Below are 19,961 nucleotides of genomic sequence, written 5' to 3'. Positions count from 1 at the left end.
AGACCGGTGTGCACGATGATAAAGGGTCTGCTGGGATGGAAGAAGGTGGCAGGTGGGTTTCTGCCACAAGGTGAGTTTGCACATTCTCCCAGTGTCTGCGTGGGTCTCACCCCCACAACCCAAAGATGTGCAGGGTAGGTGAATTGCCCCTTAACTGGGGGGGGAAGAATTGGAAAGTTGTTGCTGCACGTTTGCATCATTGGGAGCGATGATGTGATCTCGTTTCACAGGTCAGGTCTGCTCTGGGCTGTTTCCGAATGCTGATTGGCTAAACTCGGTTGGTAATCTCCCCCCCCCCCCCCCCCCCCCCCAACCAGTCTTTACAGTACCTTGACAGAGAGAGAAAGAGAGAGAGACAAAAAACAGGAAGTGCACAGCGTTAGAATCACACAAGCCAAGTAGCCTGAACCACTGTCACGGCTCACACCGAGGGAACACAGTTTTTGTTACTATTGCAATCGAGAGCGAGGAGGGCTCCGGGCTGTTTGATGTATCGTTTCAGAGTGCAGGAGATTTCGGGGACGTGTGAGTAAAGGGGACATTCAGATCGCGATTACCTGTTTGCAAACAGGGGGAGGTGACGGGGGCAGGGGCTGACACATTAGAGAATATCGGTTTGATTTGGGGGGTTTATTTTTGGTGCGTGTACCTATTACCCGCTGGGTTGCTCTGTGTGTGTGTGCGTGTGTTATAAAGCAGCAGTGACTCGGGAACATTGTGCAATATGTTGACACATTAACCACCTCTGTACAGAGCTCCCACACATCCAACTACCCCAACCTGCAGTGCTTTGCAGGACAAAGCCAGCACACAATAGTCTCCCCCCACCCCCCCTCCCGCTATGTGTCTGTGTGTGTTTTTACATTAATGTCAGTATTCGCTTGATTTTGGTGCTGTCAACGCGCAGGGACCATGCAGTTTCCGGTTAGTGATATGGCGTTTCCAGTTTATTTCATTTGAGTGAATCCAGCAAGGGCTTGATTTCTCTCTGTCGCTCTCTCTCATTGTCTCTCTGCAATTGCTTTTCCAAAGATTTCCCTGCCCCTTGTGTCCTTCCACCGTCTTGACTCCCCTTGAGTTTGCTAGTATAGAATTGTGTGTGTGTTTGCTTTCGAAACTGGTCGCTCACTTCTCGGATTTTTCACTCTCCAGAATGATAGGGCTCAGAGGTAGGCCATTCGGCCCCTCCAGCCTGTGCTGGCTCTGCGAAAGAAGATTCCAATTACCCCCACCATCACCACCCTCCTCTTCCTTTCGATCTGCTACCCCTGCGAGCTTGTCATCTTCAATTTATCCAGTTCCCTTTTGAAAGTTAATATCGGGTTAAGCCACCGCCATCCTTTTTTTTGGGGGGGGGGGGGGGGGGGGTGGTGTGCATCCTCTCTCTGTCCTTTCCCCTGGTTCTGCCAGTTAGTTTGAAAAGTCTGCTATCTAGTTGCTGAAGTTCTTCCCTCTGGGCCTGACCTAGAGGGTGACGTGAACCTGAGCAAACATTTCTTGTCTTGTCTTGTGTGTGCCAGGGGGGGAGGGGGGGGGGCAGATTCTAGGAATTATTCCTGTACTTTTATTTTTTGAAGAGTTTTAGATTTTGTGAAGCTATTTGTCAAGTCGAGCGCACGGTCCTGCGAAGGCTGTACACTGATTTGTCAGCAGTTTCTTTACGTCTTGGGAGGAATTCAGATTGAAGTGTTGATCTAGTTTGTTTTTGAGATGAATGACTTTGGTTATGTTGGAAAACATCACTGGGCGGTGGGTGACAGGGGAGTAAGTATTTTCCTTACTGGAGTTCCCTTTGGGATGTTATCGCTTGCTTCTGTAGTGTTGCTGTTGCTGACTTGTCTCACCTTGACCTACTTTTTTTCCCCTTTTGTGGGAAATGGGGACTTCACTTGCTCAAATGCAGATGTTTCCTCGGGAGGGCTGTGCTTACAGTGGGACGTGTGCAATTATTGGTGAGAACTCTGCGAATTGAAGTCTTTTGTGAAAAGCCAGGACTGACTGAAAAGCGCCTGACTTTGCACCCCCCCCCCCCCCCCCCCCCCCCCCGTCGGGTCTGAGCCATTCTTAGTGGCAAGGACGGCCCTTCAGAATATCTACAGGATGCTTCACTCTGGCTGTCATCATTTTAGCAGCAATCTGGTAAATGTTCGAATGCCCCTTCCAGGCCTCGCCCTCTAACCTCCTATAGCCCTTGGGTATTTGTGTTCCTCCAATTCCAGCTCTTGTACAATCCTAATTTTCCTTCACTCCACTTCCGGTGGATGCTCCAAGAGCTGTCTGGATCCCAAACTCTGGAATTCCCTCCCTAAACCCCTCAAACTCATTACCTCTCTTTTCCTTTTGAGGCTCACTTTAACCCAAGCTTTGGTTAACTGTCCTTGTATCTCTGTAGCTCAATTTTTGTTTAATTAAAGTTTTTTTCCAAGTAAGGGGCAATTTAGCGTGGCCAATCCCCCTACCCTGCACATCTTTTGGGTGTGGGGGTGAGACCCACGCAGACACGGGGAGAATGTGCAAACTCCACACTGACTGTGACCGGGGGCCAGGGTTGAACCCGGGTCCTTGGTGGTGTGAGGAAGCAGTGCTAACCACTGTGCAACTGTGTCTCTGCCTTGGGACATTAGACTATATTATAGCATTTTGAACTGCTGGAAATAAGATGGGAAGTGTGCCAATTTTCCAGGATTGTTGTAGAATCTTCAGGAATTGGAGGGGAATTTCATGGACTCTGCTTCCAGCAGCCCGGACAATAAATTATTGGGGCATTATAATGTTAGTACTTGAATCTTGCTGAATAGAGAGACGTGTTGCCGAAGCTTTTCGGCTTGCACTCCATCAGGACAAACACAAGAATACCAAATTTCAAACAATCACAGCAGAGTATATTACACGAGAAAAGGATCCTGATTGGGCAAGATGTTGCCATGGAAAGCTTGCATGTTGATGACCTCGGCCAATCCCAGTGGGTGTGCTAACCAATCACTATCCTTTGCTCCTGTGGCATAAATTATTGTGATTGCTTGAAATTTGGCATCCATAGAATCATGAACTCCCTACAGTGCAGAAGAAGGCCATTCGGCTCAGTGGGTTTGCACTGACCCTCTGAAACAGCACCTAGGTTCACTTCCCCCGTAACCCCACCTAACCTTTGGACATAAGGCGAAATTCAGCATGGACGATCCACCTAACCTGCACACCTCAGACTGTGGGAGGAAACCTAAGCACCTGGAAAACTACGCAGATATGGGGAGAATGTGCAAACTCCACACAGTCACCCAAGGTCAGAATCTAACCCGGGTCCCTGGCGCTGTGAGGCAGCAGTGCTAACCACTGTGCCGCCCCAATCTTGTGTTTGTCCTGATGTAAAACTTTAGCAATACATTGTTTCTGTTCAAAGAGATGGAAAGCATTTACTTATTGGCTATAAAATGATAAAATGACTTAAGGCGGTTGGGGGAGGGGGCGACAGCTGTTGACTGTTAGTCAGGAATAATCGTGTGAAGTAAAGGAGACTTTGAGGTTCACTTTACAATTGATTTGGGAAGGCATTGAGCTGTGAGGGTGAGTATCAGCTGACTAATGGCGAGACCATAGAATCCCTACAGTGCAGAAGGAGGCCATTCGACCCATCGAGTCTGCACCGACCCTCCGAAAGAGCATCCTGCCTAGGCCCACTCCCTCGCCTAACCTGCTCATCTTTGGACACACTTAAGGGTCAGATTAGCAAGGACAATCCACCTAACTTGCACATCTCAGACTGTGGGAGGAAACCGGTGCACCCGCTGGTAACCCACGCAGACCCGGGGAGAACGTGCAGACTCCACCCACACAGACAGTCACCCGAGGCCAGAATCGAGCCGGGGTCGCTGGCACTGTGAGGTAGCAGTGCTAACCACTGTGTCACCAGGATACCTCCAGGAATACATCCCACAGAGTTGGCAGCCATCCCAGCACTAGGTCTGGCGATTTATATAAGCTTGAGTTGGACCTTGTGCATTTTGCCGCAGGCTTAGTTACAGGGTGTGGCTTGCTCAGGGAGTGGCAGGAAAGTTATGGGGAAAGTTCAGCTCCTCTTGCACTCTGGAGGTATGACTAGCTCCAGGTGAAATTTGTTGCCTTTCCAATGGAGGGTTATGTTGCATTCCGCTGCCAGAGTTAACTAGACATAGCTATATATATATAGATATAAATAAACACTTTCTTGTGAAAAGGCCGATATTATCATTTTTTCAGCTTATCTGGTTTGATTTGGGAAATGATTGGTAGCTGTTATACAGCCTGCAAAATAAGATTTGAGCAAGCTCATTACTAAAGCTGAACTTCATCAGTAAGTCCTCATTTTCTCTGCAAACTAACCTGTGAATGAATGGGTGTCAGTCGAGGCTCAGGTTGTAGCACTCTTGCCCCTGACTGAGGAAGGACGTGGGTTCACGTCCCACACTTTTGGAGACTTGAGCACAAAACCTAGGACGACAACCCCAGTGCAGCACTGATGGAGTGCTGATCTGTCGGCGGAGCCGTCTTTCAAAGGAGCCATTAAAATGAGACCGCTTCTGCCCTGGCCAGAATGAATCATCTGATCATATGGCAAGGCTGTTAGTGGGAGTTGGTGTGTAGATATTAGCTGCTGTGCAATCCTCCACTGCCCTTCAAAAAGTACTTTGTTGATGTAAAGTCCTCTAGGATACCCTGAAGTTGTGAAAGGTGCTATATGAATGGAAGTTCTCACTAATACCCTCAGTGTCTGACATTATGCAGGGGGCAACATGGTGGCGCAGTGGTTAGCACTGCTGCCTCACGCTGCCAAGGACCCGGGTTCAATCCCGGCCCCGGGTCACTGTCCGTGTGGAGTTTGTACATTCTCCCCGTGTCTGCGTGGATCTCACCCCCACAACCCAAAATAGACGCGCAGGGTAGGTGGATTGGCCACGCTAAATTGCCACTTAATTGGGAAAAAAAAGAATTGGGTACTCTTTTAAAAAAAATAATAATAATTTTTTAATTTAAATCAAAAACCTCTTATGCTAATTTAAATACTGGAAATATCACCAGGGGAACACAGTCCGAGAATAAGATAATGACCATTTATGTCAGGTGAGGAAAATATTTTCTTCTCTCAAAAGCGTCGACAGTACGTGGAAGTCTCAACGCCAGGAGCAAGGACGATTGGGTCACTGAATTCACTCAGGTGGAGTTAGACAGAATTTTGATATACAAGCGGGGGGGTGTCAAGGGTTATGGGGGACAGGATGGCAAAAGGGTTCAGAAAATAACCAGGGCAGCCATGGTCTTATTGAATGTTTATAAAACACAAAAGATAGGTCCGCAGATTTTGCTCGAGTTCCCAACATGCAACTGTTTACGTTCAATGTGGAACTCTCTCAAATCAGCATTTAAAAGGAGAGAGACTTACATTTATACATTGCCTTCTGTGAACTCGGGACGTGGCAAAATACTGTACAGCCAGTTTTGGAGTGCTGTCACTGTTCTAATGTAGGAAGCATGGCACAACAGTCAATTTGTGCAGAGCAAGATCCCACGAACAGTAATAAAATGACCACATCATCTGTTTTTAAGTCTTGGCTGAGGGATGAATGTTGGCCAAGGCACTGAGGTAAACTCACCCCGCCCTTCTATGAATTAGTGACCTTGGGATTTTCGACACCCATTTGAAAGGGCAGGCAGGGCCTCTGTTCAATAGCTCATCTGAACAATGGCATCCTTGACACAGCAGCGCTCTCTCACAAGTGCTGGCCTAGATTGTGTGCCCAGGTGTCTGGCGTGGAGCTTGAATCCAAGGCCTCTGACTCTTGAAGCAGGAAATGGCATCTTCTTCATCTGAAAACAACGCCTGTAAATCAAGAGCAGGTCTCTGCACAGCCCTGTAGAAATCCAGCTGGAACAATAAAAAAATTAAAATAAAATAGCGGTAAAGTATCTTGCATAAGTAGGTTTTAAAAGTCATCAACCGCCAGTAGGACTTAAAATACATTCCTTCTGCCATGAGCTCCAGCCCTCAATGTGTCACAAGCCCCCGGTAATTAACTGTCTGTGTTTAGACCTGTTTCTCGTACCTATATATAATAACGTTTCCCCATAGACTAACCTTGATCTAGCTGTTGCTAGCTTTATCCCTATCCTCTTGAGAATGGAGCATGTCAGAAAACAATGCCATTATGTTTATGTCCTATGAGATGGCAATTGGGGGGGGGGGGGGTGGTCAGATGATTTGTACATTCCGATTATCGGAAGAATAGTTTGTGTCTAACAAAATCCCAGAAATAGACACAATTTGAAAAACGATAGATTTCCCAATTCTTGACAGTCAGATTAATCTGGTACGTGGCTCTTGTTTCCTTTAATTACAGTTGCGCCGCTTGCACACGGGCATGTATTTTGGTGGGTATGAACTATCAAAAAGGTAGCACAATGCCAACGTTTGTGCATTTCTTGGGTTGCAATTTGTTAAAGAGTGCAGGTCAAAAGGTTTCTCAATGTAAATTTCACCCATGTATGGTTTCCTGCGGTGGAAATGTGTAGCACAATCAATCACTCACGAGATGAGATGAGAAGGAGTCGAACGATGGCTTTATTACACAGACTTGTTCCCCAGCAGCACAGTTACAGAATGCGGCTGCTGGGAGAACCCGGGCTCTTATACTCCGCCTTACTGGGTGGAGCCAGCAGGCGGCTGATCCAATCGGGACGCAGTGTCTATCCGCCAATAGCCTCTCGGCATCACAGGGTACCTTAATACCCCTAATACATACCACCACATTCGCCCCTTGTTAAAAAAGAACCCGGCGGGATAGTGGGCCATATGGTGGTAGGGGTTTCCAGAGTCGGTACCTAGGATGCCGCTAACACGGCAGCTATGCTCCGATATCAACTACTAGTACTACTTACAATGCCGCTTTTACTGGACAACCCAAAAACATTATTTACAGAGGCATTTCTTGCTTTACTATATTGATTCGATGAGTCGAATGGGTGCCCTGGTCATCCTCGCCGATCGGTGGTGATGCAGGCGCTGGTTCGGGCCCCGTCGTCTCTGGGAGCGTCGCAATGCCTTTTCCCTCTCCAATACCCCTATTCGGGGCCGGGGGAAGGACCGATCCACCCGGGAAGGGAGCGGCTGTGGGGTGCGCCGGTGGGAGGGAGGGACTGATTGGTGTTGGGGGGGTGTGTGTGGCTCCAGAGGGGGTCACTGGTGTTGGGGGGGGTGTGTGGAGCTCCGGCAGGTGCCAGGTCCGGCAGGGAGACCGTGTCCTGTCGGCCGTCGGGGTACGCCACGTAGGCGTATTGAGGGTTCGCGTGGAGGAGATGAACCCTCTCGACCAACGGGTCCGATTTTTGCCTCCACACATGCTTTCAGAGCAGGATGGGTCCTGGGGCTGCCATCCAGGTCGGAAGTGACGTTCCGGAGGAGGACTTCCTAGGGAAGACAAGGAGCCGTTCGTGAGGTGTTTGATTCGTTGTTGTACAGAGCAGCGACCGGGTGGAGTGGAGAGCTTCGGGGAGGACTTCCTGCCAGCGGGAAACTGGGAGACATCTGGACCATAGGGCCAGCAGGACGGTCTTCCAGACCGTTCCGTTCTCCCTCTCCACCTGACCGTTCCCCTGGGGGTTGTAACTGGTCGTCCTGCTCGAGGCGATGCCCTTGCTGAGCAGGAATTGACGCAGTTCGTCGCTCATGAAGGAGGACCCCCATCGCTATGTATGTAGGCAGGGAAACCGAACAGTGTAAAGATGGTGCAGAGGCTCTAATGACCGTGGCCGCGGTCATGTCGGGACAGGGGATGGCGAATGGGAACCGGGAGTATTCGTCAATCACGTTCAGGAAGTACGTGTTGCGATCGGTGGAGGGGAGGGGGCCTTTGAAGTCCAGACTGAGGCGTTCAAAGGGACGGGAAGCCTTTATCAGGCGCGCTTTATCTGGCCGGTAGAAATGCGGCTGGCACTCTGCGCAGATCTGGCAGTTCCTGGTGGCGGTCCTGACCTCCTCGATGGAGTACGGCAGGTTGCGGGTCTTTACGAAGTGATCGAACCGAGTGACCCCCGGGCGGCAGAGGTCCTCGTGGAGGGTTCGAAGGCGGTCCACTTGTGCGTTGGCACATATACCACGGGATAGGGCATCGGAAGGCTCATTCAGCTTTCCAGGACGATACAAGATATCTCATAGTTATAGGTGGAGAGTTCGATCCTCCACCGCAAGATCTTGTCGTTCTTGATCATGCCCTGCTGTGCATTATCGAACATGAAGGCAACCGATCGTTGGTCAGTGAGGAGAGTGAATCTCCTACCGGCCAGGTAATGCCTCCAATGCCGCACAGTTTCCACTATGGCCTGGGCCTCCTTTTCCACTGAGGAGTGGCGGATTTCTGAAGCGTGGAGGGTGCGTGAAAAGAAGGCCACGGGTCTGCCTGCTTGGTTGAGGGTTGCCGCCAGAGTGACGCGGACGCGTCACTCTTGACTTGGAAGGGGAGGGACTCATCGATCGCGTGCATTGTGGCCTTTGCGATATCCGCTTTGATGCGGCTGAAGGCCTGGCGGGCCTCTGTCGACAGGGGAAAAACCGTGCACTGGATTAGCGGACGGGCCTTGTCCGCGTAGTTGGGGACCCACTGGGCGTAATAAGAGAAAAAGCCCAGGCAGCGTTTCAGGGCCTTGGAGCAGTGAGGGAGGGGGAACTCCATGAGGGGCTCATGCATTCGGGGTCTGGGCCTATCACTCCATTTCGCACTCCGTAGCCGAGGCTGGCTAGACGGTTGGTGCTAAACACGCATTTCTCCCTGTTGTATGTGAGATTCAGGGCGTTCGCGGTCTGGAGGAATTTCCGGAGGTTGGCGTTGTGGTCCTGCTGGTCGTGGCCGCAGATGGTGACGTTGTCGAAGTACGGAAACGTGACCCGCAAACCGTACCGGTCAACCATTCGGTCCATCTCCCGTTGGAAGACCGAGACCCCGTTAGTGACGCCGAATGGAACCCTTAAAAAGTGATAGAGCCGCCCATCTGCTTCAAAAGCAGTCTATTTGCTGTCGCTCGGGCGGATGGGGAGCTGGTGATAGGCGGACTTAAGGTCCACCGTGGAAAAGACCATGTACTGTGCAATCCGGTTGACCATGTCGGATATGCGGGGGAGAGGGTACGCATCCAGCTGCGTGTACCTATTGATGGTTTGACTATAGTCTACGACCATCCTCTGTTTCTCCCCGGTCTTTACAACTACTACCTGAGCTCTCCAGGGACTATTGCTGGCCTGGATTATGCCTTCCCTCAGCAGCCGCTGGACTTCTGACCGGATAAAAGATCGGTCCTGGGCGCTGCAGCGTCTGCTCCTAGTGGTGACTGGTTTGCAATTCAGGGTGAGGTTCGCGAACAGGGAAGGCGGATCGACCTTGAGGGTTGCGAGGCTGCAGATAGTGAGTGGGGGTATAGGGCCGCCGAATTTAAATGTTAAACTCTGGAGGTTGCACTGAAAATCCAATCCCAGGAGTGTGGCAGCGCAGAGGTGGGGAAGGGCGTAAAGCCGGTAGTTCTTGAACTCCCTCCCCTGCACCGTGAGGTTCGCGATGCAGAACTGTTTTATCTCTACCGAATGGGACCCTGCCGCCAGAATTTGTTTTTGATTACTCAGGTGGATCGGAAGGGAACAGCGTCTTACCGTATCGGGGTGTATAAAACTCTCCGTGCTCGCAGAGTCGATCAGGCAGGGCGTCTCGTACCCGTTTATAAATACTGTCGTTGTTGCTGTTTGGAGCGTTCGGGGCCGCGACTGGCCAGGGTCACAGAAGCCAGTCGTAGTTGCTGCATCGGGGCGTTTTCTTCAGGCCCCATGGGGCCGTCATTCCCGGGGTCCTTAGCCATCAGCCAAGATGGCGGCGTCAACGGGTCGCACACTGTCGGGGTGGACAAGATGGCGCCGCCCATGGGTCGCACGTTGCCGGAGGAGCACAAAATGGCGGCGCCCATCCCTCCCGCATGGAGTCCGGGACTCAAGCTGGCGGCGCCCGTTGGCCGCACATGGATCGCTGGGGGGGGTTGAGTTTGGGGTTCTCATCCGGAGATTGCGGCTACCCCCTGGGCCTGGCACACTGCTAAAAAGTGCCCCTTTTTGCCGCACCCTTTACAGAGGGCCGAGTGGGCCGGGCAGCGCATTCGGTTGTGTTTCCCCTGCCCACAAAAGTAGCAGCGGGCCCCCCCCCCCCGTGTGATCTGCCGCTCTGGCAGCGCAGCCCTGCGGGGGGGGGCGGGGGGTCCCGGGGGTTCAATCGCGGCGGGGGTCCAAGGTGCCCAAGGGGCTGCCGCGTGGTCGGGGTGTAGGCACGGGCGTTCTGCGATGCCACATCTAACGAGGCCGCGAGGGCCCGTGCCTCTTTGAGGCCTACTGTGTCTCTTTCCAGCAATCGCTGGCGAATTTAGGATGAAAGCATACCTGCCACGAACGCATCTCGGACCAGTAGCTCTGTGTGTTCGTTAGCCGAAACCGATGGGCAGTTGCAGTTTCTCGTCGCGAGCTGGTGCGTAAACATGGTTGACGGGCCGAACGTAGATTCCTATCAGCATGGCGATCGGCGCCTGGAAATCGTCCGCATCCGCTATGAGCGTGTAGATTTCAGGGCTCACCCTGGCATACAGGACCTGCATTTTCTGTTCTTCTGTAGGTGTGCCGGGGGCCGTTCGGAGGTATCCCTGAAAACACGCTAACCAATGTTTAAAAGTGGCCGCTGAGTTTGCCGCGGGGGCGGGGGGGGCTGATTCGCAGACACTCCGGAATGATTCGGAGCTCCATGTCCTTAAAGGTCTGCATAATAAATTGTAGCACAATCAATCACTCACGAGACGAGATGAGAAGGAGTCGAACGATGGCTTTATTACACAGACTTGTTCCCCAGCAGCACAGTTACAGAATGCGGCTGCTGGGAGAACCCGGGGTCTTATACTCCACCTTACTGGGTGGAGCCAGCAGGCGGCTGATCCAATCGGGACCCAGTGTCTATCCACCAATAGCCTCTCGGCATCACAGGGTACCTTAATACCCCTAATACATACCACCTCATGTTGAGTGTTTGTTCATGGTTGCTAAATCGCATTAAGGGGAGACGTGGCGTAGTGATATGTCACTAGACGAGTAATCCAGACACCCAGCGTAATGCTCTGGGGTCCAGGTTTGAATCCCACCATGGCAAATGGTGAAAATTGAATTCAATAAAAATCTAGAATTAAGCGTCTAATGATGACCATGAATCGATTGTCGGAAATAAACAAACACATCTGGTTCACTAATGTGAAATCTGCCTTCCTAACCCAGTCTGGCCTACATGTGATTACAGACCCACACAGCTATGCGGCTGACTCTTAACAACACCACGCCCACCCCCACGGAAATGGCTGAGCGAGCCACTCAGATCAAGGGCAGTTAGAGATGGGCAACAAATGCTGGCCCAGCCCAGCGACGCCCGCATCCCAAGAACGAATAAATAAAAAGTTTACTTCCAAGGTTTGCATTTTAACCTTGCGATGCCAGAGGTGATCTGCCTGCCTGTTCTGATGGATTACATTCCTGTGGTGTTTACCGTACACATAGATTTAGCAGGGAGTGTGGTTGCTGGCTCAACTGTGAGGTTTATCAGCGCGATGGACTGATAAACCTGTTTGGGAAATGCACCACTTTTAAAAAGGGGAACCATTGTTTCGATGCTGCATCACTCCTGACCTCCGGGTGTCCTGAGCTACTTCTGCACTGGCGTCACCTGTTGTAATGCAGGAAATGACGCGACTAATTTACATATACAGCAAGCTCCCACCCACAACAATGTGCTAATCAGATCAATTTTTTTTTCGTGCCCTTGGTTGAGGCCATAAATATCGACCAGGGGACTGAAAGAATCCCCGCGTTGGGTCTTTAACATCTACCTGGGAGGGCAGATGGGGGTCTAACCCGACAGCAAGCTCCTCTTACAATACATCGCTCCTTGCCCTGGTGCGCCAGCCGGGGATTGTGTGGTCACGTCCCTTGAGTAGGGCTTGATCATCATCCTTCTGACTTGGGTCTCTGAGTCCCGCTGTCGAAGGGCCAGGGTTCCAGGTTCGATTCCCGCTTGGGTCACCGTCTGTGCTGACTCTGTATGGGTTTCCTCCGGGGGCTCCGGTTTCCTCCCACAAGTTTCGAAAGACGTGCTGTTAGGTAATTTGGCATTCTGAATTCTCCCTCAGTGCACCCGATCAGGCGCAGGAACGTGGCGACTAGGAGCTTTTCACAGTAACTTCATTAATGTATACCTACTTGCGACAATAAAGATTATTATTTTACTTGTGGCTGTGCAGTCAGAATCCACAGCGTTCTTGAGTTAGTTCTTCCCCTTGCTCATCCACATGCAGCCAACTTGAAAGAATCCAACAAATATAGCGACTTCCTCTTCTGAACCCTAATTCCAATGTGAATTGTTTTTGAAGACAGTTTAATGTGGCATTTCACAACAACTTCTATTTTTATGTTCACATTGTAAGAATCCCAAGCTGCTTCACATGAGCATTCCTGGACTGAATTTGAGATCGAGCCATATCGAGAGATGGCCAGACAGGTGACCACAAACTTGGTCAAATAGGAAGATTTTATGGGGCGTCCTGAGATAGGGAAATGGAAAAGATTAAGGACTGAATTCCAAAGCTTAGTAGGACCTTGGCACCTGAAGGCATGGCTGCCAACTCTACGGTAAGAAATTTGGGTTGCACCAAAGGCTAGAATTGGAGGGACGCAGCGACGTTGGGTTGGGGGAGGTTCGGGATTGTGAGGGTCAAGGCCGTTGAGGATCTCCAACTGGATGGGAACATCAAACGCTGGGAGCTGGGAGCTCTCGTAGGTCAGCGAGCACAGGGATGATAAGCAAACGGGACTTGGTGCGCATTAGAATATGGACAGCAGACTTCGGGGTGAGCTCAAGTTTACCATGGGTGCAAAGTCATCCAGGTGTGTGTTGGAACAATCAGGTCGATAGGTAACCAAGGCCTGGGATGCATGCTTCACCTGGAGATAATCTGAGACTGGGACCAGAGATGGGCGATGCTACTGAGATAGAAGTGGCATGCTATATAGGTGCAATGAGCTATTTGCCCTTTCTTGGAACTGCTGCTTCACGGATCTCAAAATAACCTGCTTCTTGGTGAGGCCTAAGCTATGTCGGAAGCCTAAGGCTCGATTTTTGAACTTGACGCTTGAATTCTGGTCGTTGTAACTTGCTGGGCATTTCTGAATGCGATCTCCAACTGGTTTGTTTGTGTCAGTAATGCAAATCCCTGCCTCTTAATTTTGCTCAAGGGTTCACGTTTTATGGTCCCTTCACTTCTGTGTGTGCGGAACATTCCAGAGATCAGGCAAGGACATGTTCATTAAGCCCTACCCGTCCCAGTCTGTTGGTGGAGAAGCCAATTCCTAACATTTAAAACAGCATGAATCATGCGACTGTGGACTAACGCTGAAGTAAAATATGCAAATAACTATGTACGGGAATTTGGCTTCTCCTCTGTTAATTAAAACAACCATATGTGTTTTGTTTTTAAATCAATCTCTTCCTCCCACTGCCTCAGTATGTAGCCTTAGAATAAAGCAGGAGCTCATTTGATTGTAACTTTCTGAGAAACAACAACTTGAATGTCCATTGTTATATGTAGGAGTTAGGGGTTGGCATATTATTAAGCTGGATTTTACAGTCGGTGGCAAATGCTCCACAGACTGGGGAGTTTTGCACTGGAACCTGAAATAATGAATAATCTTTATTATTGTCACGAGTAGGCTTACATTAACTCCGCACTGAAGTTACTGTGAAAATCCCCTAGTCGCCACATTCCGGCGCATGTTCGGGTACACCGAGGGAGAATTCAGAACGTCCAAATTACCCAACAGCACGTCTTTTGGGACTTGTGGGAGCACCCGGAGGAAACCCACGTAGACACGGGGAGAACGTGCAGACTCCGCGCAGACCGTGACCCAAGCCGGGAATCGAACCTGGGACCTGGCGCCGTGAAGCAACAGTGCTAACCACTGTGCTACCGTGCTGCCCACGAAAGAGCCCATTTCGACCCGACACCCTCTACAGAGGAAGGCTTGGCTTATTCCCGAGATTGTAGAATGGGTAATGAGCAACACAGAGGCTACGCCAGGAAATGTGACTTTGAACATTCAATCCAAATGCCAAATCATGTGCAGAAAGCGAAATGGGGTGCATAAGAAGACTGAGGCCAAGACAGAGAAAGGAGACAAAGTTTAGTCTTGCTTTGGATCTTCAACAATTTAAAACCTGGGCGGCACGGTAGCGCAGTGGTTAGCACTGTTGCTTCACAGCTCCAGGGCCCCAACTTTAATTCCCGGCTTGGGTCACTGTGCGGAGTCTGCACATCCTCCCCGTGTCTGCGTGGGTTTCCTCCGGGTGCTCCGGTTCCCTCCCACAGTCCAAAGATGTGCAGGTTAGTTGGATTGGACACATCCAAAAGGTTAGAAGGGGGTTATGAGAATAGGGTGGAGGTGTGGGCTTAAGTAGGGTGCTCTTTCCAAGGGCCGGTGCAGACTCGATGGGCCGAATGGCCTCCTTCTGCACTGTAAATTCTACGAAAACCTGAAAGAATGAGATTCTACATTTGTAAAAGCCATTTTCAGTGCCTGAGAGATTGGTTGGCACGAATTAAGGTTTACCTCACCGTTTCACAATTCGATACGTGGAATGGGTGATCTCTAACCTTTATTCAATTGCACTCATTGTGTATCCGTCACGCAATAAAACAACTTTACTAGTTGCCATGCGCTTCGATACTGAATCTCTCCGTGAGGGGATGGTACAGCACAGCTTGGGAGGATTGCGGAAACTCAGGTGGCAATGCCCTTCCACACTTAACTGTGCATGTGCGACACTGGAAGCTGCTGTCCAATTTACTCTTTAATATGGTGAGCACATAAAGCATCGCTACTATTTTATACTGGGAAATATATTGTAAACGTCTGCAGCTGCCTTTCTTGTGTAAACGCTCCCAATTCTTGGTATTGCTGTGTTTATTTATCCCTCTATGGTAGGTGAGCAAATCTTGTACTCTTTCTTCTCGAAATTGATTTTACTCTAGTTTCTGACCAGCTATTTTTCTAGCCTCCTGCTCTAAAAATGTTCTTCTTTGGAACCGCGTAACCGTTGACTACTGTGAGTATTGCTGTGGAGATTTACAAATATATCCCATTCCATCTCTCCATTCTGCTGTGCGCTGTTCTGTCCGTTGCTTCCTCCACCTGTCTAAGGTTTGTTTCTGTCATGATCCGTGCAGTGTGTGATTGTGAATGCAACTTACTGACGGCTGGTCGAAATGTTGCACTCATCCAACAACAACCAATCAGAATAAAGAGGAGGGTGTGCTCATTGAGAGGGACAAGTTGCTCGAGAACACGAGAAAGCCCTGCTGAACCATTATCTGAAAAGGAAGAATGTGCAGGGTTATGGGGAGATGGTAGGGGAGTGGGACTAAAGTAAATTGATCATTGGGGGAGCTGGCCAAGATAGGAGCTGATCAAAGTGTGACAGGCCAAATGATCGCCTCAGTGAAAATCTTACACTGGTCGTTTGTGTAATTCTGAGGGACCTGGGGTTGCTCGGCAAGTGCTGCACAATCATGCAACCACATCTAATGTTAGACATTGGGGAGCTCGGTGCTTACAGCCCGTTGTTGGATTTGGGGTGGGTTACCTCAAAGGTGCGCTGGGGAATCTCTCTCTGAATGTCGAGGTAAGGGTTTGCACTCCAATTGCCCAGAAACTCAAACCTTCTCTGGACATTGATTGCCCTGCACTATGAACCACCTGTAAATTGCATCCGCTAACTTCTGCGTAACTATTGTGAACACCCAGATCATTTTGCAAGCACGGGCTGGCTGGGTACGGCCACCACTCTGCTGGTTGTGAATAGCTGGAGCGACGTGCTGTTTGATGCACTCTGCCGTTCTTTACGGCCTACAGCCTACATACTGGGTATCTCCGGACCACTGAACACCTGAGACCACATTATTCATCAGTGTGGTGGGAAGAACATCTTATTGGCTGCACGGCAGCATCCAGTTAGTAGGGAATACTGTAATATCCCACGTGGGACCTACAGGAATGCGTGTCTTCCCCGTGCTCCTTGCGGAGTACAGGCTACCCAGCCACGGGCGGGGTATCTCAATTAACCCGCATGTAGAAGGTCGGCCAATAAGGCACCAACCAGAGAGGAACTCGGTAGGGGTCTGCCAGGCAGAGTATATATCGTTTATGTAAATAAAACTTTGTTCTCATTTTATTTGATGTGGACACCTCGTGTCCATATTAAACTGGGATCCCATCCTCATCGCCAGTTTAATAAGGACAAGGTGAGTCTGCACCGAGTAAAATATGAGCAAAGTTTTATTTGCACAAACGATATATACGCTACCCGAGAAATCCTTACCAGGTTCCGTGCCGCCTCAAATGCTGAGCAAATGGCTTAGCCTATTTAAGAGGTTGTGGGTAAGGCAAATCTTGTAATGTATACATAGAACATACAGTGCTGAAGGAAGCCATTCGGCCCATCAAGTCTGCACCGACCCACTTAAGCCCTCACTTCCACCCTATCCCCGTAACCCAATAACCTCTCCTAACCTTTTTGGTCACGAAGGGGCAATTTATCATGGCCAAAGCCACCCAGTTTCCTCCCACAGTCCAAAGACGTGCAGGTTAGGTGGATTGGCCATGCTAAATTGACCCGAGTGTCCAAAAATGGTTAGGAGGGGTTATTGGGCTACGGGGATAGGGTGGAAGTGAGGGCTTAAGTGGGTCGGTGCCCACTTGATGGGCCAAATGGCCTCCTTCTGCACTGTATGTTCTATTTGAAACCTTCCTGAGCATCCTGAGCACGAATGGTCTTAACGGAGCGTACTCGTGGATCGCAGTAATTCTTAGTACAATTCGGTTATTACTCTGGATAATGGAGTTTCTTTCCATTCCCAGTGTGACCTTCCTCTCCACTGCAAGTGGGTATTTTTTTAATTGGAATCTCAGGAAAGTATAAAGTGTGCGCCGGTTACCAAGTTGGCGGTGAACTGTCATTTTGAACCACCACAGTCCAGGTGCCGTAGGTTCTCCCGTGGTGCTGCTGTGCGGGAGTTCCATGCGGGGATGCAGCCGGTATTTTTGACAAGTTCGGGTATGTGGCTTGCAGGTTGCGGTCTTCCCCACCCACCTGTGGCTTTGGTCCTTCTCTACGGTAGAATCGCAGGTTTGGGAGATGCTGTTGAAGAAGCCTTGGCGGGTTTCTGTAACGTATCTTACGGGTGATACTCCTAGATACGGCAGTGGATGGGCTGCCGGTTATTTCTGCACATTGTCCATCGCATTAACGCTTTATTACATATTGCACACCCTGGTACACTAGGTCCGTATATATAAAAATTGTGCTCCCTCAGAGGGCAAGACCATCACACCAGGAATACTGAACCAAAAATTACTCTTCTAATGTTTGCCTTGCTGAAATTCAATGAACACTTAATTTCTTCACACCACCAGTAAATTGTATACTTTCCTTGCATAGGTTTACATAGGGTATACGACACAGAAGCTGTCCGGCCCAACCGGTCCATGTTGGCATTTATCCCCTTCCACTTGAATCTCCTCCAATCTGTCCTCATTTAAACCTATCGTCATAACCCAACCTTCTGGGGTGATATGCCTGTGAATAATATTGTATACACTTAGCATACGACCTCCAACCATCAGGTGGCGTCAGACATCAGTCATGTGACATCCGGCTCTCGCCAGAAGTTTGTCAGGCATACGCCAGGACAGTCGCACATAGGGGTCATTCCAGGAGAGTCTATGTAACTCAATCAGTAACTTAGTCTGTACAGCATTCTGATTGTTACCTTACCACGTGTAAATCAATAAATCATCATTCCAGTTAAGTCGCCAGCAGTTCTGTATGAATCATTGCAAAGACAAGGTCACAGAACACAACGCCTTCTATTCCCTTCTCCCTCAGATGCTTGCCTGGCCTCCCCTCGATTGAGTCTATGTGACTTGCTCCAACCACCCCTGGATATTCTATTGCAGTTTACAACACATTTGAAACACTGTTGTCCAGGGCGATTCGGCAAAGACAATGAATGCTGTCCATGCCAGTGTTGCTCACAATCCCACGAATGGCCGTTTCTTTTTTCGAGTTAGCGTGTACGTTATTCATCTCAAACCTTGGGCACAATGGAAACCGCTTTAAGTCGCAGATAAATATGCTTTTTCTTTAAAGGTGTTTGTGTCAACAGAACAGCCCGTGGTGATTCACATCGTTATCTAGGCAGTAGTCTGCGTGGACAAATCTTTGGAGATTAATGCAAGTGAAAATCCCACCTGCCCCGAATTATGATTTGGGGTGGAGGGGAGGGTGTGTACTGGAAATTTGCGATTAAAAACAGAAAATGCACAGCAGGGTCCTCGGTGATCTAATGACTGTGTTGATTATCCAGATTTGAAATGGTAAGCTCAGCTTGCCCTCGTTATGTCCCTTGCTTTTTCTCTTGGCCATTTGTTTCTGGTGTCGAATGCTGTTAATTTTTTTAAAACACCTCTGACTATTCCTCTGAAAAGCCACCCACTTTGCAGCACACAATGCTGATGGCGTCGATCACAGCGTGACTTTTAGTGAAAAATAACAGGTCCCTATTTGCACTTGTAAAATTGATGTTCCATAACTTTGTAATCTGTTTTTAATGTGCAGCCTTCAGCCACTCGACCATCTTTCATATCTCTGCTAAATTAATTAGTCGATAATTATCAATTGAGATGGCTCAAGATTCCATTGCTCTATCATATTTGGCGATCGCACAGTCCGTAACTTGCGAACAGGACTGAATGTTTCATCGTGTAGTGACGGCAGCAGCAACACGGAAGATTGTTATGAAAAAGTGTGTTGCAATTGGCTGATATTTGGCCAATTCTACTTGCAACATAATGCGCCCTTGCCATTTTTTGTTTGTGGATGAACCATTTATTTTTTTTAAAAGCAATATGTGGGACCCTGTTTCAAGACAGCACCTTCCAAACATGTGACCTCTGCCACCTAGAATAAGGGCAGCAGATGTGCGGGACGATCACCTGCAGGCTCCCACCCTGACTTGGAAATATATTGGCGTCCCTTTACTGTCGCTGGGTCAAAATCCTGGAACTCCACCCCTAACAGCACTGTGGGTGCACCTACGCCTCATGATTGCAACCGTACATGAAGGCAGCTCACCACCCTCCCCCCTACTCGAGGGAAGTGAAAGGATGGAGAGCAAATTCTGGCCTAGGCCACAGCACCCACACTTAGATCTTGAGATTGGCTTTCAGCATCAACTTTGTGAAAAGGCTTATTGCTTTAGCCACCGTGGGCTTATAACTGACCATGAGTCTCTAACTTAGTGTCAGCTGCGAGTCAACAGGCCGTGGGCTGGAGTCCCACTTTGGAGCTATGCGCTTAAGGTCTCGACGGACACTCGCTGTGCAGTTGTTAGAGGGTGCTGCGGAGTTAGAGGTGACTTTTTTTTTGATGAGATGTTAAAGCAAGGTTCTGTCTGCCTCCTCGGGATGATCTTTTGACGAGGAGCAGAGGACCCGGTTTCCTGGCAAGTACTTAATCCCCCTGAACCCACATCCCGCAAAATCGATCATGACTTTTCTCCAGGAAAGAGAAGGCAGAGGTGAGCTGACAAGGTCATGAAAGGGTTTGATCGAGCGGAGGGGGAGGACGAAAGCGAAGATGAACAACTGCGTCATTAACAGGTTCCTATTTGCACTTGTAAAATTGATGTTGCCATTCCCTTGGGAATTCAGGAGAAACTTTACTTGGAGTAAATTCTTGCACTGTAAATTCTATGAAATCTATGAGTGGAACGAGAATGTGGAACTCGCTACCACAAGGTGCAGTTGAGGCGTAGTTTTCCCC

The 19,961-nt window shown here is 49.5% G+C and overlaps 1 protein-coding gene across 4 annotated transcripts in view; it reads left to right on the top strand.

The window, feature by feature from the left end:
- The first annotated feature begins 353 nt into the window (after nt 1-353).
- The window catches only part of LOC140385128 (myelin basic protein), a 213,178-nt gene continuing 193,570 nt past the window's right edge, over nt 354-19,961 (top strand). Inside the window, exon 1 of one of the 4 annotated variants that reach the window (XM_072466963.1) lies at nt 354-525. Coding sequence is in view for 2 of the 4 variants with exons in the window: in XM_072466964.1 (XP_072323065.1) it covers nt 14,936-14,938 (3 nt within the window). In the remaining 2 variants the exon portion in view is untranslated. Of the gene's footprint in view, nt 526-14,850; nt 14,939-19,961 lie in introns of those variants that run through there. The other 3 variants (XM_072466965.1, XM_072466964.1, XM_072466967.1) reach the window with 3 other exon arrangements.

The sequence above is a fragment of the Scyliorhinus torazame genome, chromosome 11 (genome assembly GCF_047496885.1).
Source record: "Scyliorhinus torazame isolate Kashiwa2021f chromosome 11, sScyTor2.1, whole genome shotgun sequence".
Classification (NCBI taxonomy): Eukaryota; Metazoa; Chordata; class Chondrichthyes; order Carcharhiniformes; family Scyliorhinidae; genus Scyliorhinus; species Scyliorhinus torazame.
Note: the sequence above shows the minus strand (reverse complement) of the source record. Positions and strands in the feature narration are given on the sequence as shown.